The sequence below is a fragment of the Palaemon carinicauda genome, chromosome 18 (assembly GCF_036898095.1).
Source record: "Palaemon carinicauda isolate YSFRI2023 chromosome 18, ASM3689809v2, whole genome shotgun sequence".
NCBI classification, from domain to species: Eukaryota; Metazoa; Arthropoda; class Malacostraca; order Decapoda; family Palaemonidae; genus Palaemon; species Palaemon carinicauda.
The window spans coordinates 7,395,997-7,409,196 of NC_090742.1; the positions used below are offsets into that span (position 1 = coordinate 7,395,997).

General features: G+C 32.0%; 2 protein-coding genes across 2 annotated transcripts in view; both read left to right on the forward strand.

The window, feature by feature from the left end:
* Positions 1–9,022, forward strand: part of LOC137657601 (uncharacterized) — a 315,322-nt gene extending 306,300 nt beyond the window's left edge. The window contains exons 4-6 of the mRNA XM_068391959.1: positions 2,597–2,746; positions 4,174–4,296; positions 5,506–9,022. Coding sequence (XP_068248060.1) covers positions 2,597–2,746; positions 4,174–4,296; positions 5,506–5,636 — 404 coding nt within the window. The 3' untranslated portion in view covers positions 5,637–9,022. The remainder of the gene's footprint in view (positions 1–2,596; positions 2,747–4,173; positions 4,297–5,505) is intronic.
* Positions 9,023–10,511: 1,489 nt separating this feature from the next.
* Positions 10,512–13,200, forward strand: part of LOC137657603 (nucleoporin NDC1-like) — a 98,175-nt gene continuing 95,486 nt past the window's right edge. Inside the window, exon 1 of the mRNA XM_068391960.1 lies at positions 10,512–10,669. Within this exon, the coding sequence (XP_068248061.1) occupies positions 10,640–10,669 (30 nt within the window). The 5' untranslated portion in view covers positions 10,512–10,639. The remainder of the gene's footprint in view (positions 10,670–13,200) is intronic.

The window sequence follows — 13,200 nt, forward strand, 5'->3', positions numbered from 1 at the left end:
CCTATAGTAAGCTCTAAATTGGGCTGCAGTGAGCTCTAAATTGGTCTGTAGTAAGCTCTAAATTGGCATGTAGCAAGCTGTAAATTGGCCAGTAGTAAGCTCTAACTTGGCCTGTAGCAAGCTCTAACTTAGTCTGTAGCAAGCTATAAATTGGACTGTCGCCAGCTCATAATTGGCTTGTAGCAATGGTTTGTAGCAAGCTCTAAATTGACCTGTAGCAAGCTCTAAATTGGCCTGTAGTAATGGTTTGTAGTAAACTCTAAATTGACGTGTAGCAATCTCTAAATTGGCCTGCAGCAAGCTCTAAATTTTCCTGTAGCAATGGTTTGTAGCAATCTCTAGATTGCTCTGTTGTAAGCTCTAAATTGGCGTTTAGCAAACTCTAAATTGGCCTGTAACAAAATTACACTGATTAATTGGTTGAGCATTATTCATTTGGTGTTAACAGTAACATAGGTTTATATTTCTCATTTCATACAGTGTAAATTCCTTACAGATTTTTATGGCACGACACTGGTAAAATAAACGTACCAAACTTTGATAAATACATTTATTGCTATTTATCGAGTTCACTAACAGGAACGACTGCCTCATTAATTACTAATTATCCTGTCATTATTACTGCTTAATACAGTACACTTAATTACAGTATATTAGCGAAACATTTAGTAAATATATATTTACTAGTGTTCAAGTATTCAAATCCATTTGTTAAACTCTACGGACTTGATCCTTAGTCTTTCAGATAAGGTGGATTTCATTTTCTCAGAATCTCTTTACAATTCAAACGCAAAGATGCAAGTTGCAATCTAATTTATAGTCACTTCATATCATTCATGAACAGACATAGAATATATCTAAAATAGGATATATTTTCAATATAAAATAGTAACAAAGATTATAATAAGTATTTGTAAGATTAAAATCTTATTAGATTTTACAGACGCAGACACACACATACACATACACACACACACACACACACATATATATATATATATATATATATATATATATATATATATATATATATATATATATATATATACATATATATATATATATATATATATATATATATATATATATATATATATATATATGTGTGTGTGTATATATATATATATATATATATATATATATATATATATATATATATATATATATATATATATATATATATATATGTATATATATGTATATATATATATATAAATATATATATATATATATATATATATATATATATATATATATATATATATATATATATATATATATATATATACATACATACATATATATATATATATATATATATATATATATATATATATATATATATATATATATATAATCCTCTTCTTGTGAAGTCAAGTATCTCATTGTTAAATACTTACTTTTTCTTATATTAGAAAAGTTATTTCATAGTCCCCATATGTCATATTTTATTTCTTAAATCACTGTATTTCAAAAGTTTCAAGTACAGTGCTCCTAAATCTATTTTCTTTTATTTGTTCTAATTAACGATATTCTAGTTATCTTTTTTTTATTTCATCATTAATTCGGTTTTTCTGTCACGTGCTTTGACAACATTCAACATTTCCGTTTTAAATAAGATTTGATATGTCACGGCAAAAAAAAATTATATTATTATTATCATTATTATTATTAGTAGTAGTAGTAGTAGTAGTAGTAGTAGTAGTAGTAGTAGTAGTAGTAGTAGTATCTAAGCTACAACCTTAGTTGGAAAAGCAGTCCAACATGAGAAAATAGCCTAGTGAGGAAAGGAAATAAGGAAATAAATAAGCTACAGGAGAAATAATGAACAATCAAAATAACATATTTCAAGAACAGTAACAACATTAAAATAGACCTTTCACATAGATTAACCATAAAAAGAGACTTATATCAGCCTGCTCAACATAAAAACATTCTCTGCAAGTTTGAACTTTTGAAGTTCCAAAATCTCCATCGTTTTTAGCGTTTAAATTTTGTTTAATAACATAAATTAGCCATAAACAGATAGTTATACCAGGCTGTTCAACATAAAAACATTCGCTACAAGTTTGAACTTTTGAAGTTCCAAAATATTTCATCGTTCTTAGCATTTAGATTTTGTTTAATAACATAAATTAACCATAAAAAGAGACTTATATCAGGCTGTTCAACATAAAAACATTCGCTACAAGTTTAAACTTTTGAAGTTCCAAAATGTTCATCGTTTTTAGCATTTAAATTCTGTTTGATAATATAAAGCCTGTTCAACATAAAAACATTCGCTGCAAGTTTGAACTTTTGAAATGCCAAAATTGTTCATCGTTTTTAGAATTTAAATTCTGTTTGATAACATAAAGCCTGTTCAACATGAAAACATTCGCAACAAGTTTGAACTTTTGAAATTCCTAAATTTTTCATCATTTTTTGCATTTAAATTCTTTTTAATAACATAAATTAACTATAAAAAGATAGTCCTATCATCCTATTCAATATAAAAACATTCGCTACAAGTTTGAACTTTTGAAGTTCAAAAATGTTCATCGTTTTTAGCATTCAAATTCTGTTTAGTAACAATCATTCTTAAATATCCTTACAGGAGCCAACGTTGCTGTGACAGGGGCCGGTCTAACCCCTGTCTTGGACAGAGAAGGTCCCTACACCGTCTTCCTACCGACGACAGAAGCCTTTGCTGCCATTGATAATGCAACTGTGTCGAGCTTCATTCAAAACATCACCATGTTGCAAAGTAAAGAATATGTTTATTATCATCATCATCATCATCATCATTATTATTATTATTATTATTATTATTATTATTATTATTATTATTATTATTATTATTATTATTATTATTATTATTATTATTATTAGCTAAGCTACAATCCCAGTTAACATAATTTCTACTTTATTACTTCGATATCTAAACGTGTCTTGTTCATGTTCTTATTATCTTAATGGTTAACCAATTGCAATTTTAGTTTATATATTCCTATGAAAATTTTGTTAATTTTCCCATATTTTCTTAACCAATTTTCCCTTTATTAGATACACTTCCTAAATGAGTCCATACGAGAATGTATATTGTTAAATTCTTCTATAGTTTCTCTATATCAACTGTGGTTCTAGTTAATTCTTCATCCAATCAAATGCAGATGCTATTCCATTTTCCCAGATTTTTCAAATTGCATTTTCCTTGTTTCTAAATTTTCCCGGGAATAAATTCAACATGTCGAATTTTGTCCTTATTCTCTTTTTGAATTAGAGTAAATCTACAACTTCAATCTATCAAAACCACATAAAAAATATTTTGTCATGATCTAAATTTTTGCTTTCCAGTTTTCCGTTTAGTTAATTAGAAAAATATTTTGTCCTGATCTAAATTTTCCCTATCCAATTTTCCCTATAGTTAATCAGAAAAATATTTTGTCCTGAGCTAAATTTTTCCTATTTATTGTTCCCTTTAGTTAATCAGAAAAATATTTTGTCCTGAGCTAAATTTTCCCTTTCCAGTTTTCCCTTTAGTTAATCAGAAAAATATCTTGTCCTGAGCTAAATTTTCCCTTTCCAATTTTCCCTTTAGTTAATCAGAAAAATATTTTGTCCTGAGCTAAATTTTCCCTTTCCAGTTTTCCCTTTAGTTAATCAGAAAAATATTTTGTCCTGAGCTAATTTCCAGTTTTCCCTTTAGTTAATCAGAAAAATATTTTATCCTGAGCTAAATTTTCCCTTTCCAGTTTTCCCTTTAGTTAATCAGAAAAATATTTTGTCCTGAGCTAAATTTTCCCTATCCAGTTTTCCCTTTAGATATTCAGAAAAATATTTTATCCTGAGCTAAATTTTTTCTATCCCGTTTTCCCATTAGTTAATCAGAAAAATATTTTGTCCTGAGCTAGATTTTCCATTTCCAGTTTTTCCTTTAGTTAATCAGAAAAATATATTGTCCTGGGCTAAATTTTCCATTGCCAGTTTATCCCTTAGTTAATCAGAAAAATATTTTGTCCTGAGCTAAATTTTCCATTTCCAGTTTTTCCTTTAGTTAATCAAAAAAATATATTGTACTGAGCAAATTTTCCATTTCCAGTTTTCCCTTCAGTTAATCAGAAAAATATACTGTCCTGATCTAAATTTTCCATTTCCAGTTCATCCTTTAGTTAACCCACCCTCTCATTCCAGACGTGTTGATGTATCACATTCTTCCCGGAGCATACTTCAGCGAAGGCCTCAGAGATGGCATGTGGTTGCCTACAATGGCTGAGCAAGAGCTGCAAGTCAGACTTACCTCCGATGGATACACAAGTAAGTTGAATGAATACCGTTTGAATCTAATGACTTACTGTGACTGTAAATAAGTTGCTGGTTGGTCATAAGACCCCACGCTTGGATATGCGAGTCCATTCAGCTCCCTGTAAAGTAGTTGCAGAGTTGGCTATGAGGCCCTGCGCTTGGATATGCGAGTCCATTCAGCTCCTTGTAAAGTAGTTGCTGAGTTGGCTTTGAGGCCCAGAGCTTGGATATGCCAGTCACTTAAGCTTCCGGTAAAGTAGTTGCTGCTTGGCCATGAGGCCCCACCCTTGGATATGCGAGTCCATTCAGCTCCCTGTAAAGTAGTTGCAGAGTTGGCTATGAGGCCCTATGCTTGGATATGCGAGTCCATTCAGCTCCATGTAAAGTAGTTGCAGAGTTGGCTATGAGGCCCTACGCTTGGATATGCGAGTCTATTCAGCTCCCTGTAAAGTAGTTGCTGAGTTGGCTATGAGGCCCAGCGCTTGGATATGCGAGTCCACTCAGCTCCCTGTAAAGTAGTTGCTGGTAGGCCATGGGACCCCACCCTTGGATATGCGAGTCAAGTCGGCTCCCAGTAAAGTAATCGCTGGTTGGCCATGAGGCACAGCACTTGGATATGCAAGTCGAGTCAGCTCCCTGTAAACTAGTCATTGGTTGGACATGAGACCCAGTGCCTTCATCTAAGCAACGTTCACATGTGTATTGTAATGGCCGAAGACATCGTTAATCTAATAGTGATTCTTAATTTCAATAAAGTATTTGCACAGAGTTAAAACTGTATTTATAAGTTGTATGGTATGTCATCTGAGAAATTTGTAGCAGTTCAGTAATCCCAACCTAATATCTTGGTTAACAATGTCCATCAGATACTTAAATACTTTGGATTATATCCACGAAAGGAAAAGTTAAAAGACTTGATTGGACTTAGTCATTTCGTCTAATTGGTAACATCATTAGACTCACAATCATTAGGAGGAAAGTACTAACTAAATCGAGTGTTTTCACTTTTTCTCTCGTGGCTATTTTATGCTCATCACGTGTCAGCTGTCATGATTTCTACATACTTGACTATTTTAACATGGATAAGATAATGCATTTAGTCTTTCAGATTTTTATCAAACAAGGGCTGTGCTTATCTAAATATTCGTTTTGATTTATTTTCATCAACTAAGCTGCATGTAAATCCTTGAATATATGAAATAAACCCCATTTTTATTGCAGGAAGGCTCGCAGGCGTTGGGATCGCAGCAAAGGTTCTGAAACACGACATCATTGCCAAAAACGGCGTCATCCACGTTATTGACACCGTCTTGAGGCCAGAGAAAGAAGAGCCGATATGTGGACACTTTTAATTTCTAGCCTATGACATGAGCTCTAAATCAGAAACTATATGATTAAGGAATAAGAAAATCTAAGAGTAATGACGGCGTAATGAAACTCAGTTACCTCAAAAAATAGCACAGGAATCCTTCGGCGCCCTAAGAATGTCTTCAATAATGAGAACCAAATGGTTCACGACTTCAACTGCACAGGAATCAAAATGGCTGCCGTGTTCATGTCCTGTATATATTGATTCGTCGTGTTGTGCTGTTTTCGGGGTGAAATGGTCGTCGGTGGTGGATTGAAATACGAACCCAGTCGAGTTCCAGATAGTTTATGCCAAAGAGTTTGTTTACTGAATTAGTGAAGTATCTCTGGTAAATTGTTGTCTATGTGCCTTTCCGAGCCGTTCGGCAGATCTTGTAGTGTCTATCAAGGTGTATAGAATGTATTCTATAGACTTTGGTGTCTACTATCGAGCCGTTCAGCAGACTAGAGTCTTGGTGTGTCTACTAGTGTCTATAGAATGTATTCTATAGACCTTTGTGTCTACTATCTTGAGCAAGATCTAAAGAATACTGTCTTGAGCATCAGTGAGCTGATCTCCTTTTGCCACTTGAGAGAAGAAATGAGGTCCCCGTATTCGCTGTTCTTGTAGTGTCTACCAAAGTCTATAGGAATGTATTCTATAGACTTTGGTGTCTACTATCTCGAGGAAGGTCTAAAGAATACTATCTTGAGCATCATTGAGATGATCTCCCTTTGCCACTTGAGAGAAGAAGTGAGGTTCCCATATTCGCTGTTATTGTTGCTATTTTTTTTTCTTTTGTTAAATATACAGTAGTGTACATAAACAGAAGATGAATATAAATTACTTGTATAAAGTACATACCTATCAGAACCTTCTGAATCACTGTTTAACATTTTTTCTTTACTACAAGTTCACTACACGTTCTAAACTATCCATTACAAAGAATCTAGTGAGAGCCTCCTTTATGGGCCTTGGGTTAGATAAAGATTGCATCTTTCTTTGCTAAGGAATCCCATTGTATTTTTGGATGATTTGGTAACATTTATTAATGGATTTAGCAAAAAAAAAAGTCAGACAAAGAATCTAGTAAGAGCCTACTTTTTGGGCCTTGGATTGACAAAGATTGCATCTTTCTTTGCTAAGAAATCCCATTGTACTTTTGGATGATTTGGTAACATTTACTAATGGGTTTAGCAAACAAAGTCAGTGGTGTTGTTTATGACTTCTTTGTAAATCTACAAATGTTCTTGTGTGTTGTGGTTTTATATTTCATTAGATCCTAAGTGTTGAGGTAACTGTAGAAGAAGTTTGTAAATGGCATCAGAATATCTTCCAATGTACTTAAATAGTTTCATCATTTTATTTGGTTTAAGCATTTGTTTTATAATTGCTTTGCTTCATTGTTAAGCAAGGAAAAAATTTTTCTTGTTTAACGTACAGAAATCAGTAAGAAACCTAGACCCCTCAAAGTAAAACATTAGTTCTCTATCTTCGTAGCATCCATTTGGTGATGAACTTATCATCATTATCATCTCCTACGCCTATTGACGCAAACGGACTCTGTTAGATTTCGCCAGTTGTATCTATCTTGATCTTTAAATTCAATATTTTCCCATTCATCATCTACTTCACGCTTCATGTCCTCAGTCAAGTAGGCCTGGGTTTTCCAACTCTTTTAGTGCCTTGTGGGGCCCAGCTGAACGTCTGGTGAACCAATCTCTCTTGAGGAGTGCAAAGAGCATGCACAAACCATCTCCATCTACCCTTCATCATGATTTCATCCACCAATGGCACTTGAGTAATCTCTCTTATAGTTTCATTTATAATCCTGTCTGAACTTATTCTTAACAAAAACTGCCTATTTAGCATCTCATTTAGTTGATATCTAGAAAGCAAGATGGCGTAAAAATCTACTGATGCCTTATAATTAGCTTATTTCTCAATTACCTCAAACAATTATTTAAAAATCAATTGCGTGTGGGCAAGAGTTTCTAATACATTTCCAAGAGCTAACTCTCTTTCAAGGTATAGTCGAATTAAACAGCTTCCAAAGATATTCAGTGCCCAAAGAACGATGCATATCTGGTCAGCCATTATCCTAAAGAGCCTTCCGGACAGAAAATATACAACAACAACAACAGCCTTTGACCCCCATAAACTAAAATAGTTTTGAGCTGTTTAGCATCACCCAAACGCAAAGATGGAAGCCTCTTACTCCTAAGACACTTGCAAACAGATGCAGTTTTTTCCAATCTTACTCTAAAGAGACATCTCTTCTTGATTGCATTGCAGTATAAAACTTGTTAGTTAATAGTCTCTAATTTCTGGGTCTACTAATTAACCACTGGTGATTTACTCAAGTTTGCATTCAAAAAACGAATAATATTGTTCGTGAATAATTTTTCTTATTTGATATGTGAAGCATTTCCTTTTTGTTTTGGCTTTCTTCCAAATAATCTCCACGTAACATTAATTAAGTCAAAAATTATAAAGAAAAATGAATAGCATGGTATGCAACATTATCGAAATGTAACACAAGAAATTATTATATAAAAAAACTGTGGGTTATTTTTTTTCGAAAACTCAAAAGGTAACACCAGGAATTATTATATAAAAAAAAACTGCGGGTTATTTTTTATCGAAAACGGCACGAATAGTTTTAATAATGTAAATAAAATATGTTTTCTTTCTATAAGTCTCCTCTTGGAAGTACAAATGTGAGAGGGTCCTGCGGGCAGGTTTCTTCTTCTACCGCGCGTTTCTCCAGTATATCCAGCCTGGCAGCAGATTGATATTTTCCTGTCTTTGCCTTTGTTTTGTCTCTTAAAGTTACAATTCGCTCCCCTTTCTCTTTTGGCTACTTTACTGTTATTGCACCACAATTAATTTCCGATATAAACCCAATACTAGTTTTTAGGTTAGGTTAATCTGTAGGTGGATAAAATTCAACCTAACCTAAAAAATAGTATTGGGGTTATATCAGAAATTAATAGTGGGTCAATAATTCCTTTTATTGACCCACCCTTAATTTCCGATATAACCCCAATACTATTTTTTAGGTTAGGTTAGGTTGGGTTAGGTTAGATTATTCTGTAGGTGGATAAAATTCAACCTAACCTAACCAAAAAAATAGTATTGTGGTTATATCGTACATGAATGGTGGGGGCAATTACAGGAAAGTACCCACTTTTGTAATATACATTCCCAACGATTCCTTAATTCCAAAACAGAAGCAAGGATCACATTTCTCATGAAAATATTTGAATCATCTTTTCAAAAAGGCCAATTAATGTTTTGCATGTTTATGTCAAAAGCATGATTAGCATATTTACCAATACTGTAATACTTTCTATTTTATATATTATTTTGTACCTACAGTCTTGTATTTTAATAAAGAAAACAATACGATAAATGACTTTAATTTACACATATAATGTCTTCAAAATCCAGGTTTGGTTAGTTTGAATAAACTTGAAATGTCTTTTCGAGACCAACTCTATGTTCGTCAAATCGAGAATGGTAAAATAAAAACACAAATATTTCTCTGACAAACGATAACGAAAATATAATTAATTTATAACTTATATATATATATATATATATATATATATATATATATATATATATATATATATATATATATATATATATATATATATATATATATATATATAGGCATCTATATATATATATATATATATATATATATATATATATATATATATATATATATATATATATATATATATATATATATATGAGAGAGAGAGAGAGAGAGAGAGAGAGAGAGAGAGAGAGAGAGAGAGAGAGAGAGAGAGAGAGAGAGAGAGAGAGAGAGAGAGATATCATATAGTATTTCGATAGTGTGGATTTGACAATAAACGAGCAATATGCGGTGTGAAGTACCAAATGCCCAGAATGGATACGATAAAATTAATTACAAAAGGTCCTATAGAGAGTAGGGCTCCCCTGCAGTATAGGACCAGAAAAGCAGCTTATAAAGTAAATTAAAGTAAGATGGTATGAAGTTTAGTCATCTTTACCCAAAGAATTGTTTCATTTCATGGAAAGACACAGAGCTAAGATACGGGATACTTAATTTTTGGATTTTCGGCATCCTTCTAGCTCCAGGCGTATGAAACTAGCCAGGCCTTTCAATTAAATGAGTCACACAGACACAGCTCCCCCTTCAAAATGAAGTGTCTAGAAAAGATGGTCCAAATAATGTCTGCCCTACATGTGATCTAGATATCTAATCGTAGAAATCCAGAAGGTGAATATTGTCGTTTCACATACAAAATAACCATGAACATATCACATAAACTTGAAACATTAGGGATACGGTATATCTTAATGCCATTAACTTAACTTCATAGTTCTAATATAAGGAAATTATGAAACATAAGCATGAACTGGAATATTTATAATCTATCTTTCTGAAATTGGCTCAAGAGGCCTACAAACAATGAATAATACAAGCAAATAGCCATGATGTATGAAATTGCACTATGATTCTCAATAATTATAATAAAGCTTTCGAGGAAGCAGACGTTTTACATGAATAAAAATCTATTGTAATAATAGATATAATATGTATAGTTTAAAATAATATAGAATGTACCCGAATTAATGAATTTCACCATAATTATTTTTACAACTAGGAAATTTAATTCTAAAAAATTATATCAAAGGTACTATTTATAACATAGCTGTGGATGTCCAACTCTATTTTCTATGACTTTTTTTTCTATGAACAATTTTGATATGAAATAAAGTTTAAATTGAACTGAAACGAAATAAAATAATCTTTTTTCTCAATGGACGCAACCAAATGTACTAGTTCTTGCAAGGTATAGTTTGAAAACGTTGTTTTGATTTTGCAAGATCAAGGAAGTCGTTCATTCATGTGCTGAAGATCACCGCTGCCGCCATAGACGAGAAATTTAAAGTGCACATCATTTAAAAGTATATTCTAAAGACCAGTTATTCATATTTTGGTACAAAATGGCAATGGAGGAGCTATTCACCAAAGAAGTAAGAGTATTGACTTGTTTGTATAGTTTTAATTTATGTTTTGAGTGAGGATTACAGCTGCCTACTTTATCCTAGACTCGTAACTTGGATGGGGTAATGTTATGATGATTTTATGACAATATATTCGCCATTCAATAATATTTTGATGTATGATAAATAAGAACACTGGGTATAATTATGCATTAATACAGTAACCCCAAGTAAGCAAATGGATGTTCTTGTTGTATCGATGTATGATTAGTAAGGTATTAGAAGAGCGATATGATCAAAAGAAGAGGGAAGTGCAAGAAATGATAAAGAAGGAAATTACTAGATTTGAAAAAAAGGTAACAGAAGAAATAAAAATGGATAAAAATAAAAAACTCTGGGAGAATATTGATAGAATAAGGAACAGACAGAAAGCCCATGGCAAAGTTATACAACTTTATGGAGAACAAGGAAATAGGCTAAATAAGGAAGAAACAAAAGAGGAATTAATCAAGTACTGGAAAACTATATGTTGTAAACATGAAAATAGAATAGACTCAGTTTGGAATGAAGAAAAACAGATAGAATATGAAAATGAAATAGCACATCAGGAAGATACAACAAGAATAGATGAATATAATATCCCGGACATACTTAGGGAACACTATGACCTTGTAATGGTGACAAAAGGAAAAATAAAACCAATGAAAAATCCAAAAATCACAACAGAAAATGTAAAGAATTGCCTGGGAAAATTAAAGGCAAAAAAAGCGGCAGGACCAGATGGCCTAAAACCCGAACTATATAAGGCACTAGGAAAAAGCAAAATATGTCTTGAAACCTTACAGAAATGTTATCAAAATGAGTTGGACGAAAAAGAAAAACCAAATATGTGGAAGAAGTCAAGAACAAAGATGATTGAAAAGAAAAGAAGGCCAATGGCAAAAGACTTAAGACCCATAGCTCTATTAAATATTTCTTATAAAATATTCATGATGATGGTGAAAGAGGAAATAGAAAACCACATAAGAATGAATGAAGAAGACAATGAATGTCAAGCAGGATTTACAGGTGGAGGCAGGATAGAGGACAATATCTTTATATTACAGTATTGTGTGGAAGAGATTTATAGTAACAAGAAACCTCTAATAGTAACTGCGATAGATTTTAGTAAAGCATTTGACTCTGTAAAAAGGGAGGTATTAATAGAAGTTTTAAAAGAATATAAAATTAACACCAAAATCATAAGTGCAATTGCAAATATTTATCAAGGAGATTCTACGGGCATTGACTTAGGAGAAGGTATAGAACAAGAAATGGAAGTTACAAGTGGAATTAAACAAGGTTGCACAGGATCAACTTCACTTTTTAAACTGATTACGTATATTGTCATGAAGAAAATAGAAGAGGAAGGAAACGGTTTCAGAAATCAGTTAATAAAGATAGAATCATTATTTTTTTGCAGATGATGCCCTAATAATTGCACAGGATATACATAATGCTAAGCGTAACATTCAGATATTAGTAGAAACTAGTAAAAAATGTGGGTTGGAAATTAATAAAGAAAAGAGTAATATTATGATTTACAATATGAAAGAAAAGCCAGATAACATAGAGGGAATCAATGTAGTAGAAAGTTTGACATACTTAGGAATAAAGCTAGACAATAGTAGGAATATATTTAAAACTCAGAAAAGGGTAATGATAGAAAAGGCACAAAAATTAGCTAATCTAACATATTCAGTTATAGAGAAAAGTTGCAATAAAGTGATGATAGGAAAAACGTTCTGGAAAAGTATTGCTTTACCATCTATTTTGTATGGAACAAATGTTATAAATCTAACAGAAACTGAAATAGAGAAACTACAAAGAATAGAGAATGGGGTATATAGGAAGATTTTAGGTGCCACTAAAAGCACAGCTAATACTGCTCTAAGAGGGGAGATAGGTGCATCTTCTATGAAAGCAAGGGTGATGGATGGGAAGCTGCAGTACTTAAATCGTACCCTGAATGGAAAGAAGGAAATACTGAAAATAATTATCCAGGATATTCAAGAAAAAGAAGGAAGATGGTGGAAACAACCTGCAAAGTATTTGGAAGAATTAAGTTTAAGTATAAGACAAATAAGAAGAATGAACAAGGCAGAAATAAAAATGGAAACTAGAAAGTGGGATACTGAAAAGTGGAAAGAAGAAATAGAAAGTAAAGTGAGCTTAGAAATATATAGAACGTGGAAGAAAGAAATTAAAGAAGAGTTAATTTATGACAATACATTTGCTTCAGTGATATTTTTTAGAGCAAGAACTAATACGTTAAAACTAAATATTGTAAATAAACACAATGGAGGGAATGTAAACTGTAATTTTTGTGAAAATGAGGAGGAAGATTTGATACATTTTTTGTTATTTTGCCAGGAATATAGAAAAGAAAGGAATAAAGTAATTGAGCTACAACAACCATACGACGAAGACCCAAAGAAAATAGTAGGATTATTTTTATTTAGTGAAACAAATATAGAAAAGAAAAAAGAAGTATTAAACGTAATGTGGAAGAAAAGACAAAA